At 39.6% G+C, this 16,333-nt stretch overlaps 1 protein-coding gene across 1 annotated transcript in view; it reads right to left on the reverse strand.

Annotated features, from left to right (window-relative positions):
* Positions 1 to 15,083, reverse strand: part of cpne4b (copine IVb) — a 35,331-nt gene extending 20,248 nt beyond the window's left edge. Inside the window, exons 1-3 of the mRNA XM_084738706.1 lie at positions 14,790 to 15,083; positions 8,169 to 8,359; positions 2,464 to 2,643 (exon numbers count right to left, since the gene is read on the reverse strand). Coding sequence (XP_084594832.1) covers positions 2,464 to 2,643; positions 8,169 to 8,339 — 351 coding nt within the window. The 5' untranslated portion in view covers positions 8,340 to 8,359; positions 14,790 to 15,083. The remainder of the gene's footprint in view (positions 1 to 2,463; positions 2,644 to 8,168; positions 8,360 to 14,789) is intronic.
* Positions 15,084 to 16,333: the final 1,250 nt, after the last annotated feature.

Here is a 16,333-nt window from a genome sequence, read left to right on the forward strand (position 1 = left end):
ATTTACGAAGCACATAAATAAAGCAAATCTTTAAATATTGATTCCAACTACATCATTAAGAGGGGCAACAACGCCATTAAGGCAGGAGAATCAAGGCCATATGTATTAGCATATGCACATGTAAATGCTCTGAAAACACAGTTCAAAGCATCCTCAGGGCTTTACGTAACTAAGAGCTCAAGGACAACGACAGCTTCAGTGGTAATGCGGACAGTGACAATAGCTGACCTCAAGTGAAAAGAGCACATTAGAATTCCACCCACGGCTAAAGTTGGCCTTTCTAATCTTAAAGTTGCTCTCTCACCCGAATTTAAATGCACATCATCTGATACATACATTTTCTGTAATATCACAACAAGCTCAATGTACTTTACAAAGGATTATAGAGTCTAGTCTGGAGTTCTTACACTCAAAAGCAGGCAGGCTGTATCCATGCAAGTTCTACACTGGTAAACATAACACCCACCATACATGATATACTGGCTAAATGCAATTTGCTGGTTCTAAGTGCACTCACTGTTGCACATAAATGCCCTCCTGTCAAGCATTCACCTGTACAAGCATGCTCTTATAATATACACGCATATCACTCTCACTCTGACATGTACTCAGATGTGTAGCATACGAACTCCCAAACTGCACTCACACGCACCACTTAGCTTGTTTAGTGACCTACAGAACATACTGCCCACAACATCCTGTTTAATATTCAATCATATGAGCCTATTCCCAGACACATAAAACCACATAGGCTAAGGTTTCCCTTAAATGTTTATCCAACGATGGAAAAAAATTGTTGCATAAAATCACCATAAGGATTTTCTTCTTCTTTCCCAAACTTTTTACAGTCGCGTGCCCCTAAAGATGTTCAACATCCTGCTACATAGCCCCTCCACCCACCCACGCTTATGTGATTTTTTTTCATGTTTGTCAGCCACCTCCACACGTACATACATATACAACCTAAAAAAAATGTAAAATTACAGGTTAATGAAATGGATATGCTTGAGATAAGGAGCAAAACTGAATTTACGGTAGTCTGAAATTGTTTTCCACACAGTCTGTGCCTGTATTTTGAAAGTCACATTTTTTCGGGTACCCTCTGCATCAGTCACTTCACATACTCCTGGGGGTACATGTACCCCAATTTGGGAATGTGTGTTGTAAGAAAAAACCCTTTGATCTGTAAGTGTTTGCTCGTAGCTAGTTATGTATTCCCTTATGTGTTGCTAGACGATGACTTTCCTCTGAAATTTTTAAGGGGCCTATAACAGTCCTTTTAATAAAGTGAAATAATTTTTGGAACTGTGGTTGAATTTATGGTGATTGAGGACAGGGAGGAGACACCAAGACACATTTCTCAGGACAGGGAAAACCCACTGGACACTGTGAGAGATGGCTAACTTGTTAGACAGTACAGATCTGACATATTAACATTAGTTAAATGGTGTTATTGAAACTCACCAGTTTTTCCTCCTTTTTTTGCTGTCATGGTAGTATTTTCATATTTCTTCATTACTTCATCCACAGTTTGTTTCATCGCAGATTTCCCACATTGATTTTGCCAGTTACTCCCAGACAAATCTTCTGTATTTATTCTGGCTGCTGGGGTTAAATTTACTTTGGATTATGTGCGTGTGCTTTCCATATTCTTTGAGGAGAAAAACATTCTCATCTCCTTTTTCTTCTATTCTCTTTGTTGTCCATTTTGGAGAAGCTAGCTGGCAATGATGCTGTCTAGTAACATTAAATAATGATGTGAGTGAAGCGTAACCATGGCAACTGAAGTGCACATGTGCTGTAACTGCCGTGAAAGCCTTAGCCTAACAGACAACCTAAGGGGCTTTATGCAACAGTCCTAAGTTTAGGGAAATGTTTTGCTTAAGGGACGAACTTAACTTTGAAACTTAAGGTGGTTTATGCAACCAGACTAGTTGCATAAACTGATTTCATTTTATTAAGTTAATTAAGACAGTAATAGCAAAGAGTGTAACATGCAACTGCACTTCTGAACCACAGCTGAAATGTTTTGATTACAGTGAGGATCGACAAGACCGCTAAAGCTTTCAGAAACAAAAGAAAAGTTTTTCTTTAATTCTCACGCTTCTTAACTTACCTGAATGTGTCATGGTTTTGAGTTTTAGTTTCCTGTTTTATTTTTAAAATCTGGTCTTCCCTCTTGTTTCTGCTATTTAACTTCCTGTCTTTTTCCCCCTTTTTTTAAATTACAGGTTGTTTTCAGCTGCCCCTGATTAGCCTCCCGGTGTATTTAGCTTTGTGTCTTTGCTTCCTTCGTTGCCAGTTCATCTTCATCTTTTTTCTTCAAGCTGCCTAGAAATTGCTGCTCTGAAGTTTTTATATTTTGACTTTGCTTTAATTAAATGTTTTGAACTGCACATACTCCATGCCCTTGACATGTGTAACAGAATGTTTCTTACGCTCCCCATTCAGCCAAGCACTGACCTGTCCTAAGGTGCACTCCATGGCTCCCAGGAAGTCAGCATCACGGAGGCCATTGTTGCCAGAGCTGATGTCATGAAGTTCAAAACGGAGCCTCTGGACCTCCTCGAAGTAGTAATCCACCAGGAAGATCTTGGAGAAGACTGGGCCGCTGCTGCTACGAATCACCTCTGTACGATCCACCTGCAAACACGCACGTGCGTGCACATGCACAGAGGCAGGCGTGCATGGACACACACACACCCACACACACACATTCAAGGAACAAGAGGAATTTTCTCAAAGTTTTGCCACAGCAAGAGAATCACATAAATGACAGCAGAGTTTATGGGTGGAAAAGCATCTGGTAAATGGTAATGCAATAACAAACACAAAGTAATATTTTGTCAAATTAATTAACAAATTTCATTATTTTCATTATTTATTTATGAATCAGTCTATTTGATTATTGTCCAATTAAATATTAATTAATCAATGTAATTTGTTTGTTGACATATTGACTTCTTAATCAAGAAACTCTCTTATTGAGGATAGTTTTTATTATCCAATTAAATATGAATTAATTAATGTAATTTGTTTGTTGACACAATGACTTATTAATCTAGAGACTTTCTTATTAAGCATTGTTTTATTATCCAACTAAACATAAATGAATTAACTTCTTTATAACCTATTCTAAAATTACCAAGGTCCTTCAAACACATTCAAAACTAGAGCTGCAACATTTAGTTGATACATTGATTAGTTGTTAAATATTAAATAAATTACCAATTATTTTGATATCAATTAATTATTTTGAGTTATTTTCAAGAAAAAAAAATGTGAGTATTTTCTAGTTTCTTTAATCCTCTGTGACAGTAAATGGAATATCTTTGGGATCTGGGCAAAACAAGACATTTGAGGACATTATCTTGGGCTTGGAAAACACTGATCCACATTTTTAACTACTTCCTGACATTTTATGGATGAAACAATTAATCAATTAATCAAGAAAATGACTGACAGACTAATCAATAATAAATATAATTGATCTATATTATTCTTGTGTTACACAGATTCGAAATAAATCTGTATTTTACATGATTTTGTATATTTGTAAGAGTAAGAGTCTGGCTGTGTGAAAGTAGCGTTTCATAAAATTGTGCTCTCTTGTTGTTGCTGCCAGTTTCACATTAATTTGAGCTTTTTATGGTCTTTCCAAAGGGACTGAGGTATGAAGATTTCATTCAACATCCAGCACACAGCCACTGTGCATTGATTGTGAACCCTGGCAGACTTTTCAGCATTGCAGCAATTACCACAAATAGCCATTACCACATTGTTTACACTTATCAACTTGAGAATTGGGAATATGGATTTTTCTTGATGGCTGAAATCACACAAGCTGTTTGACTACAGAGAGAAGCGACTATAGTTGCAAGATTGATCTCGCATTTTCTTCCTTCTAACTGTCTGACACAGAAAGGAATAGAAAGCCGAACAAAAGTGTCAGAGCCGCCGACAAAACCTATCCAACACTAGCAGCAACGACTGGGTCCCTTTTATTGTTGATAACCCTTTGGCACACACACACACACACACACACACACACACACACACACACACACACACACACACACACACACACACACGTGCACACACACAAAAGTGAATGGCACACCAACAGACTCAACAAACACACACAAACAGATTTGGCCTTTTTCTGACACTTACCTCAATAGGCTGGCATCTCATTAAAGCCAAAAGAACACATAAACACACACACACACACACACACAGAGAGAGAGAGAGAGAGAGAGAGAGAGAGAGAGAGAGAGAGAGAGAGATACGCCCAGTGGCTTGAACACTCTCTCTCAACAATTATCCAATTAAGAGATTTTGAATCTGATGGACAGTTATAACATTTGTTCATTTCAACATTCCCACAAAGGGAATTATTGTAACATACACTCTTAGATATAAGGGTTCCAAAAGGGTTCTTTCTGAAGGGCTAAGGATCTACCTTACTATTGAAGAACCCTTTTGAAGCAAGGGTTCATCAAGGGTTCTTTGTATGACCAGAGGTTCAATTAAGAACCCTTTTCATCCAAAGAACCCCTTTTGGAGGAAAGAGTTATTTGTACTATAATATATGGGTTCACAACAAAAAAGGTTCTTGGTAGAACCCCCTGATTCTGTTCTAGATAAAAGCCTTAGATGATAAAAAGGTTCTTAGTAGAAGTCCCTTCGGAGGGTTCCTGTTTGCACCCAGAGGGTGGAAAAGTTCTGAATAGAACCTCTTGGTGCCAAACCTTAACACCACAGAAGGGTTCTCCGTAGAACCTGTCAGTTCTGGGTGAAACCTTTCACCATTATCCAAAGAACCCTTTTTGAAAAAAACTCTTTTGACAAGACTTCCTTTACTAGAATATAAAAGGGTTCTTGTTAGAAGCCCCTGGGTGTTTTCTGTATAAAACCCTTGGGATATATACTTATATATACAAGAACCATGGTCAGGTTCGTGTTGGCACCCAGAAGGTTGAAATGTTCTGAACAGAACCCCCAGTGAAAGTTGTGGGTGGAACTATTATACCATAGAAGGGTTCTCTGTAGAACCTCTCCTAGGACACTCTGGGTGAAACCTTTCAAAGACTTGGCGTTCCATTAAGAACCCTTTTTGAAACAAAGAGTTCTTCAAGGACCGTTGAAATCTTTGAAGAACTAATGTGTCAGGAGTTCTTTGTACCATAATATAAAAAGGTTTTTGGTAGAACCTCCTGAGGATTGTTGAAATCCTTGAAGAACTCTTTTGTCAAGGAGCCTTGGCAGGTTCTTGTTAGCTCTCAGAAGGTGGAAAGGTCCTGGATAGAAAACCCAGAGAGGGTGCTACACTATAGACGGGTTCTCTGTAGAACCTCTCATAGGGGGTTCTGAAACCTCTCTCAGATGGTTCTAGGTGTAACTCTTTATGATGGGTTCTAGGTAGACCTCTCTGAAAGGGCTCCGAGTGGAAGGAAGGAACTAAAAAGGGTTCTTCTATGGGGACAAGCTGAAAAACTCTTTATGGTTCTAGTTAGCACCTTTATTTCAGACAGTGTTGTCACAAATTGTCACTTTCTCTTTCACACACACACACACACACACACACACACACAAACACACACACACACACACACACACACACACACACACACACACACACACACACACACACACACACACACACACAAAGTAGCTTTTTGTGGAGTCTCCAAAGACAGAGTAATGCTGCACTACTTTCTGCGCACTTGATCTTAAGCCCCTGTGGAAATGGAGTGTGAGTGTGCATGTGTGTGTGCGTGTGTGTGTGTGTGTGTATATGTGTGTGCGCGCCTGTGCCTGTTTGTGCAATGAGCAGCATGTGTGTGAAACCATGTACTGTTAGAGTGGGTCACTGTAGCGCTGTATGTGTGAGGGTGTGCGTGCGTGTATGCGTGGGTGTGCGTCTCTACATATTTAAAAGGAAGACCCGGCACTTAGCATATTTCTGCTTCTCCCAGAAATAAGGAACAGAGAAAGAAAGATGGATAAAATTCCCATAGATTTATCTTTCCCTTCACACTGCGTTCTTACAAAGTTCACCACCGCCACCGGAGGGACTTCAACGGGAATGAGAAGTTTCTTAAAACAGGAGATTCCATCAGAGGTGCCTGAAAGAGCAGGTTGGCTCTTGCAAAAGAGAGGAAGCGGGACACTTACTAGCATTTCTCTTCCATTACCTTTTCCATTTTTCAAGTGCTGAACAATCTATTCTAGGAAGATGTTGTCTCCATCTCTTTGAGACCTTTTATTGTGTGCAATGAGCCCAATAAACTTGCCCACGACTCCAGGAAAAAGTCTGGTGCTCTCATAATTTTCAATATTTCAGAACTACTGGGGCAGACATCTTGTTTCAGAGGGTTAAGACAAGCAGAGGAAGAAGCCCTGTCAGAGACAGCTGTCCTTTGAATCAAATTAGACCAAAGCTAGAAATATATGTTTTTTATTAGACAGCAGACATTAGAAAGCAAGTAAAGACACACTAAAACAGAACTATACTGTAAACTAGTGTATTATTTTCCCTTTTAGATTTTATTAGAGGGTAATTTAGGACCATTTAATAATCTAAGAAAGGATCTTATACTGTCTAATAAAGAACATTTCTAATTTTTAGTGTGTGCTGTAAAATAAAGCGCAACTCTAAACTCTAAACTAAAACAACCAAGAAATTTTAGTGTGAGTGGGTTAGTGACACAGTCATAGCTCTGCCTGATAGAATATGTCCTTGATTACACACAATCATTTAGTCAAACATAAATCCAATGACACGCTTTTATAATTTCAAGTGTTGTCTACAGAGAAATTCATAAAGAATCATCTGCCACAGAACCTGAAGAACAGACGAGGGCACTTATGTTCCCAGTTTGACTGGCACATCATGTCATGGACAAATGGTGATGAACATGAAAGCAATGTTGAATAGCTACAATAAAGTCACCTCAAAGACGTTTCTTTTCACTGAAGCTGGCACTGAAGGTTGGGTCAACTTTGTGGTAAAGTAGAAGCGAAAAAACAGATACACCTCAAAGATAAATTGTTTGTGAAAGGGTTCAGAGTTCAAGTTTTTATGTCATAATGTTTCCAATCTGTTTTATGGGCTGTGAATTACAGCGAATAGTACACTGTAAAAAATCCTACAGGAATTTAGTGCAATCATGTAATCTATTCTTTCACTTATTGCAAATACACACAGGTTTACTAATTCAAGTAAATAAAACTTAAAATGTCTAACTTGAAGACTTTTAGCATGAAATGATGAGCTGGATGAATGTACTGTACAGAACTCAATCAACTTATTAAATTCAGTTTCTAAAAATGCATGATCAGTAGACTTCCCAGCATGCATTGTCTGAAAGTTCAAACTTTCTACAGACCCTTCTTTTTAATATTTTGAAGAAAACATTTATGATGAAACTTTCTGTGTGTCTCTAATACACTTCAAGATAAGTTATGGTTGCTTGTTTTCACAATAATGAAAACACTGAGAACCATGATGAAGGCCAGTGTTGACTTCAGTCCTCTTATAATTCTAATTTAATACATTCTCAAGGGGTTGTTTCACAGTTTGTTTGTGCCAATGCTGGAACAGTGCAGCTCCATCAGGAGCAACTGTAGCTGTAAATTATTTCTGTGAAATGAAGAACGGAAAAAATGTAAAAGAAATTCATACTTGTATGTAATGTTTGTCAGTGTAACTGAACAGTTGTTGGTTCAACTTAATATTATTGAACATTTTTTTTCTCAAGTACAACTTAATTAATGTCAAGTTTATCTGGCAGGTACAGTCCATTTGTTTTGAATCATTATAAAATTACCACAACATGGCTTTTCAAATTCAGTCAACCTAATATTTTAAAGATGACACTTACTTTTTAAGGTTAAAACAATTAATTTATTTTTATGGTGTATGTGTCCTGACTCACAATACAGCAACAAGAGGCAGTATGTAGATCTGGTTGCACACATATGCATACAGACATACACCCATCTGCAGCTCTCAGTCAGAAAGTCTTACATAAAATGGGCAAATTAGTGTTATGACAAGGACACTTTGACTAGTGTGACAACTATACTTTAATTTTCTCTTCGTGAAACAGTCTGTCTGAGCTGTCTGACCACTTTCCACCCATCATCTCACCCCATTACTGTACCTCAAACCACTGCCCGTGTGACTGCATCTTCAGCACCACGCAAGGGTCGGGTTTGGAGAGAGCGTCGCGGTCTGAGATGCCCCGGCAGGCCACTCTCAGCTCCACTTTGGTCAGGCATGGAGAGCTGATGAAGCCCAACGTGGCCTCTGCAGACTCGTAGATGTTACTCATACTGAACACACAAACACACACTGAGAAGAGGGAGAGAGGACATAAAACACAGGGTTACTTGACTGATAGATAGTTGGGCTGTACATTGGCAAGAATCTGGTGATAAGATCCATCTCTCAATACATTCAAAATATTGCAATATACTGCAATACAGTAAGCAAGGTGATAAGTTGCTGTTTTTTAAATCTAATTTTAGAAACACTGACATAGTGTAAAGAGCTCCACCATATGAATAAATAATCAGAACGGTGTAGATGGATAACAACACTGCTATCTGGCAGTTGGGGTTTAAACACAACACAAAATGCGCTGCCACAAATCTTGGCATGTATCAAGTTATCATGATAGCCACATTAATCATTTATGGATTAATCGACACCAAGAATTTAACCAATTAATAAAGTATGAATTGATGATTAATTGAAATAGTCTTGAAATGGCAATAATTGTGCCTCATTTAACACTGTTTTGTCTGGCGGAGCCCTTTGTTGAGTAAGGAAACATAAACTAAAACTTGGAATGAGACAAAAAAGAGAAAAACTAGAAAAAATTGTTTTGTATCTTCTTAATTATTAATGATCAGATGATTGCTCGCATTTTCAGCTACCAGTTAAGGCACATGCACAAAATCTGCAACCCTAACCACTTTCAAGTGTTTTGAAAATCTTTATTAACACCACATGATATAATAATACTCAAGTGCAGCAATATTTTGTAACACACCTAATAGTAGGGTTGTAAATTTTCAGCATTTTCCTTAACTGATAGTTGAAAATGCTAACAATTAATTAAGCAATTAATCTTTTTTTTTTTCATTTTCTTTTTAACTCAATATAAGTTCAAGTTTCTTTCTACAACAAATGGTTCCACCAGACAAAACAACGTTAAACACAGACAGACGTTAAACAGATAGATAGATAGATAGATAGATAGATAGATAGATAGATAGATAGATAGATAGATAGATAGATAGATAGATAGATAGATAGAAGTTCTGCAGTCCATTTAAACTGATGTTTGTTTTGACTCGAGCAGATGCAGTGGCCCTGACTAAGCAGACAGTACTCAAACTGTTCAAGGTCATGACTCTGAAGCCACTGAAAATCACACAAGGTCCCCAAATACACACAGTCTGTACTGTATAAACACAAAAACGCATAATAACACATTTACACATGTCAATGCAGACACACATTTGGACGTATGTGCACATCCTGCATACAGAACAGCACGAACAAACAAATGCACGCACGCACACACACACACACACACACACACACACACACACACACTGTGCTCTGCTGAGTAACCAGAACAAATGTGCAGTTTTCTACTCAGGTTTCCACAGGGTATATAGTGTTCAAAGTCCCTAAATAGAATACTGTCAAGCACCTAATCGCTGTGAAACAGACAATTTTCCCGTGATAATGTGAAATGGACTGTTACAGTAATTATCACAAAATGAGTTTAAATCACATTTTACAGTAACCCAGCATCACAATAGAGGGTGGAAATATCTGCCTCGTTTCATTTGTTTCAAGGTGAGAGATCTCGTATTCCCACACCACTAATTCTTCCAAACTAAATCGCACATTAATTTCAGTCCAGGAAATGTGTTGGCAGAAAACATCTCACAGGAGTACTGGTGGTCAATATCACACACGCATAGCAATAACATTTAACGTGTTACAAGGGATAACTCTCTTGATTTTAAAGGCGCTGCACAACCGCCAGCTACCCACACAGGTGTTTTCAATTATTCTGCTTAATTAAACTTTGATTCTGCGTGGGCGTGTGCAGACTCAGCTTGATTGTCATCTTCTTCACGCTCCTTTTAGCTTTGTTGCACCTGTTTGTGCAGCAAAACACAGCAGTGCACGTTAATAGTCCTGAATATGGACTCCTGTGACTTCATGTAATTCCCACTATAACTCCACCCACCAAGCGCTCCGAGCCCACCATGTAATTATCCAGAAGTACTGATAACATCATGTTTGTGTAGAAACTTATGAGGAACAGTTTGAATAGTCAGTTAGCATAGCATGAAGACTGGAAACAGCTAGAACGTAGGCCAGGGCATCTATGCATGACTACAATTCCTAATTATATGACTATGCTGTTTTCACACTCAAACTTACAAACACATACTGCAGTTTCAAAAAAATTGCCATTAATTGTGCATCCCTAATTTTCATCACAGTTTAGTTAGGTTTAGGCAAGAAAACTACTTGGCTAAGTTGGATACTTTCAGGAAAAGATAATTTAGTTTTAAAATAAATCTAATGTTATTTCACAACATTAGAAAGGCAGAACATCTGTTCGCTGGCAGACCAGGCCCTTTATTACCCCGTATGGATCTGCATGTTTGATTTGGCACAGGGTTTTTCTGCCGGATGCCCTTTCTGATGCGTCCATCACCCCTTTATCCAGGCTCGGGACTGGCAATTTGTGAATGCACTGGCTTTTTTATCCCCAATAACTAGGGAACTGGAGCACAGTGTCTTGCCCAAGAACAATTGGACATGTGGCCAGGGGGAAGTTGGGATCAAACCAACGACCTTGCAGACATCCTGCATAGTATGACTTTAAAGCTTGTTACTTTATTAATGCAACATAATATTTTATTGCTCTACTCTGTACAAAAACATTTGCAGGAGCTTTAGATGGGTTTTGCTAAGCTAAGCTGACCATCTCCTGACCATCGTTTATATTTAACGGTAAGATATGAAAGTGGTATCGATCTTCTCATTGAAAAAATAACTTACAGCAGTACACTTAAAAAGGCACTGTAGCATCATCATAATACTGTACCCTCCCAACAAGCTTACTATTTCTAAAGCAGGATCCAGCTGACACTTGCTTAAACCAAGCTATGAATTACTGTTACACTGGAGACACTGTACTGCATGTATAATTAACCTCAAAATGCATGGATCCATTGTTCCAGTCCATGATGTACACTAAGAACTGGGTTGAAACCTCGGGTAGCCTCGAGTCCAGTTAGTCCAAACTAAAGGATAACCGCAGGTCTGATGTGCAGGATGGTACAAACTGAATATTAATGCAGTGGTCTAGTAGTATCATCCTTAGGGAACGAAGCTCTCAGAACTGGGTCTGACTCTGACCTGAATGTCTCTCACTCTCCCTCTCTCCCTCTGTCTTCCATAATTCATGTTCGATGTGTGTGTTGGCTGCTGGTGATTATTTTTAGCTGAGCTCACTGAACGGGCCACCGTACACGGAGAAATGGACGAGGACGGAGCCACAGGGCAGGTGTGTGACATACAGCAGATCCGTGTGTAGGTGGCGTGTAGTTCCGTATGTGCAACCCTCTGCATGGTACATTTCTGCCTCTCTGTGTGTGTGTGTGTGTGTGTGTGTGTGTGTGCGCGCGTGAGGCAGCAGATGCCTGCCTGTTCCGGTTGACAGCAGATGACACTGATAGTGACGGAGGATGTGGAAGATTTCTGCAGCTACTGTATGAGAGCTCGTCAGCTGTCACATGTGTTGCACATTGCTGGAGCCAAAGGTGACAATGAGTTTTCATATCACACTTTGTCACAGGATCTTGCAACAGCTTCTTGGGGAGAAAAAGTCTCAAATGCTGGTTTAACCAAGGCTGACAAATGGTTTATTTTGATATTTATGTGCTGTCTGTATTTTAGGCGTGGGTGGATGTTCAAACAGCTTTGTTATCTATCGTCACTGTTCTGTCTGCATAAAAAAGTTAACTTTTAAACTCAGAATTTATGCATATGATGGTGATGTTCTTTATATTATGACAGTTTTCCTAAACAATAGCAAAATATCACTTTACTTACAGTATTGCAAGTTATTATAATATATTGAATCATTAACCCTGTAGTGCGATACGTATCTTATTGCCACATTCTTGCCAATGTACAGCCTTGATTCTTAGAAGCATCGTGATTCTCTTTTGAAAGATTATGAATAGATGCAGAAAAGTCAATAATCTGAAATTTAACCGGAAATTCTCTACATTATCACCTATACCAATTTCGTAATACAGCTGTTACACAATGGTGAAACAACAGACATTAACTTGTGTGGTGTGTTGTGTTTATGTTTTAAACCAGGCGACTTATTGAGTTTTGGTGAGAATGGCTAATTGTATAGAAGTAGGTCTTCAGTGATTAATCATCTGAAATTAAATTAACCACCAACTATTTTGATAATAAATTAACTGGTTTAATAAACTTTTTGGGACAAAAAAGCCAAAATTCTCTGATTCTGGCTTCTTAAATCAAGATGTCATCTTTGGCTTTGACAAAAACCAAAGTAGCAAATCACAGAAATAAAACATTTTGATGCATCAACATTCGGGCTGTCCTGAATTATTCAAGGCTTCATTCATTGCCATGGTATTTGAATGGCAAAATTAGTATTCCACTATTCATATATATGTTTTCCTCACTGGCCGCCTGTGTGTTGCTGAGTTTTGTCGGTGACATCGATGTTGAGATATACAGCTCTGCTGTTGTCAGCGTGTGTGTGAAAGAAAGACAGAGAGAGGGGAAGAGAAGGTGGAAGTTGGATTATTGCATGCAATGCTGTTTTGTCACTTGACCCGCTCAGCCGAAACAGTGGTATTTTCCAAAGGCGAGCACTTTTTAATTGCATTATTAAAATGTGGAAATATATGGGGGTGTCTCATCCCTCTCACTCACAGCAGTGACTGAGTTGAAGTAACGCTTGGGTTCAGCTGAACAGAGAAATGTGTGGCCGAGTCCACGGCAGTCAGGACAGCTCTAGTTAAGACGCATTGATAATCATTTTAGAATTGCATCAGAGCCCCATGAATCTGAATCACAATCAGATTGTGAGGTGCCTACAGAATGATTTAAAGGCATAATATGCAGCATTTTCTTAAATAGTGCATAGACCCATATAAACATAATCCTTGTCAACCAACACTTACGACCCACTAGAAGTGTGTGTTGGTGGCTGTATCTGCAGAGACCCTACCCTCCGCCTGTGTTTCCTTATTTTCTCTTTATTTTGATGTGCTCAGATGATTAATTGACATCCTGGGAGCTCAACTAGCTTTCTGGCGAGTTTACAAACAGCTTGGACAAATCATGCTGTTTCTACCTTTAAGTATTAGGGGTTGTACTTAATAAATGTTGTTTTTTTCCTCCAGTTGTAGAAATAAACTCACTAACAGCATTTCTTATCAAACATTTGACAGGAAATATGACTGCAGAAGATTGCAATGTGTCACTGCTTGACTGTTTGACTGTTGAAAATTGCAGAATGAAAGTGTGCTCTGAAATATGTGTGTAAATCAAAATGACACCCGACACACAATTACCAAGATAGTAATGATTGATTGCTAGGCGGCGTACGGTATCTTAAAATCATTCCAAGGCTCCTCACTGTCAGCTCTCGTTCTCCACACTGTGACAATCAATCATCAAGGAGTACAACCCTTGACTGTGTGCATGTGTGTGCACGCCCACGTGTGTGTGTGTGTGTGTGTAACATGTGTGTGGCGATTCACCTTCACATGTTGACGTGTATGTAAAGTGACTGTGACAGATGTGACACTAATGACTCAGCCACAGGAAGGTCTGTAACACTCAAGTACACTAGTAATTGCCTGGTCACATATTGATTAACAGACAAAGAGGAGTAACATCACCATCCAGCCACAGCACACAGGCCCGAGCTGAAGAACTACTGTATGTGACATGTTATGCAACCCTATGTGGAATATTAATCACAGCAGGTGCTAGGCTGAAAGTGTGGACACATAAAAGGCAGCTGGGTGCAAGAAAAGACAGAGAGGAGTATCAGAAGTGAAGCAGTCTGCTGTTGCGAACTCTCAGTGTTATTAGAGCTGACACGGAGAGAGAAGCAGTGAGAGCGAGCGAGACAGAGGGGGGATTAGAGAGATGGAGTGAGAGGGAAAACTGGAGGAAGGCAAAGGCAAGTGAGAGTGAATGAAGCAGATAGAGGGGAGAGAGGGAGGGACAGAGAATGAAGCGGATCTCCCCCCTTCTCACAGGGCTTATCTTGTCTTATAGCACTCCAGCACAATAAAATTAAAGCAGAGGCTTTCTAAGAGGAGCCCACAAGGTATTTTCCAGTATTTTCCCCAAAGAAACAATCTCTCAAGTCACATGTGGATTTCATTAGAATCATATTTTGTTGCCTGATGGTAAAAAATCATAGTTTTATGGTCTTTTTTATTCTACAGAATGGTTCATAAACCCACAAAGTCACACAGTCACTGATAAATGACAATAAAAATGAAGCAGATGTTTTTACAGCTGTGTCAGGCTATAAACATCTGATGTCATCATATATGTCTGTCACTAACAGTACAGCACAACACAGAAAAATGTCCAGTGCAAATGTTTGGAATAGGTAGGTAAGGCATGCACCATCCTGGCTGCTGCTGCTGTTTCCTGCGGGGAGAAAACTCACCTCAACGACCTGGAGAAAAGATCCGAGCGGAGCCGAGCAACTTCACCGCCGTTTACTTGACAATCACGGATACCTCGCCGCCTCCGGACCCATCTCCCTCTCCTCACTCTCTTTGTCTATATGTTTCCCCTCAATCCCCCTTTAACACTGCAGAGCTCAGCCGGTTTGGCGCTGACAGCCAAACAGAGATGCCTCTTTCTGAATTCCCACCAGGCGAGCGCGGTGAGGAAGGATCCGCTCCGTGCGCCTGGGTTTACTCTAGGTGAGAGATGGGGAGGAGGAGGATGAGAAGGAGGAGGAGGAGGAGGACGGTGCGCCACTTAACTGGAGTTTGTAATCCGCTGGCTCCATCGGGGGCCGCAGAGAGCGCTCCGTACTCAGGGACCAGCGGGCTCCCAGCGCGGTGCGCCAGCGCCATCTCGTGGTGATTACAGTCAACTGACACTGATGAAACTGATTTTATGCTCCTCAGCTTTTGATTGGCTGCGATGCGCCTCAGCGGTTTTATAATAAGCGATGACCGCACACCTGAGACCACTTGGGAGTTAAATTAAAGTTCACACTGTTCACCTGATTCATTGGTTCAGATGTCTTTAGATGTATGAGGCGATTTGAAACAGAAATAAACTGAAAATAATCGGTTGTCCCCAGTCCAATTTATCTTTTAAAAGTTTTTAATCTATTTTTGTCGGTTTTATTATTTATATTTTAGTGTAGGGGAGCTTTTGTAACGTTTCTCATATTTTCCTATATGTACAATAATTACTAATATTGATAATAACTAATACATCAATTGATATATTTAAACCAGTAAGGACAACTACAGTGCAAGTCAGTGTTATAATTGATCCTTCCAAAGTATCACCCCATTTTGATACCTGGGGTTTTCTTATTAATTTCAATAACTGCATACCTTAAATAGTTATCATCACTCAGATTAGCTAATTTTCTGGTCTTTTACTAATATAAGCTCACTTAACATGTGACTAGCCTATATGCCCTGGGTATATGGGCCTGTAAGGCCCCCCAGCACCATCTTGTAACCATCCTCAAAATTTGGTTGGACAATCTTAGAACATAGCATATCGAAGAACAAGAAACAGTAAAGTAGAAAGCTGAGGTTCTGCCAGGTACCCAGCTTGCTCGGCTGTCATTGGAGTGCATACCAACCAATAACCTGATGAAATCAGTGTAAGTTTCAATCAACAGTCATCTAAACTTTAGACAGAAAAAATTGTGAACATCTGCAAAAGTAACTTTCATACCTCAAAATCTTTTTTGCTAAAAGCTTCTGCAGAGGTGAAATGATCCTGCTCCTTTTCTACAGACAGAGAGATAAACCTACTGAGCGTGTACAGAGTAAGTGACATCACTCTAGCTTGTTTCAGACTGAAGGAATTGAGTGTGGCACAATGGCCCCCTGGTACAGCTGCTCCCAGTCTCCCCCACTGTTTTCCAGTCTGGTTATCCGCTGTCAGTCAGAACTTCACTAACTTGTGTTATTAAAATAAATGTTGATTGACTGTGCTAAACACTCACTGACT

The sequence above is a fragment of the Lutjanus erythropterus genome, chromosome 16, assembly GCF_056507025.1.
Source record: "Lutjanus erythropterus isolate fLutEry1 chromosome 16, fLutEry1.hap2, whole genome shotgun sequence".
NCBI lineage: Eukaryota > Metazoa > Chordata > Actinopteri > Lutjaniformes > Lutjanidae > Lutjanus > Lutjanus erythropterus.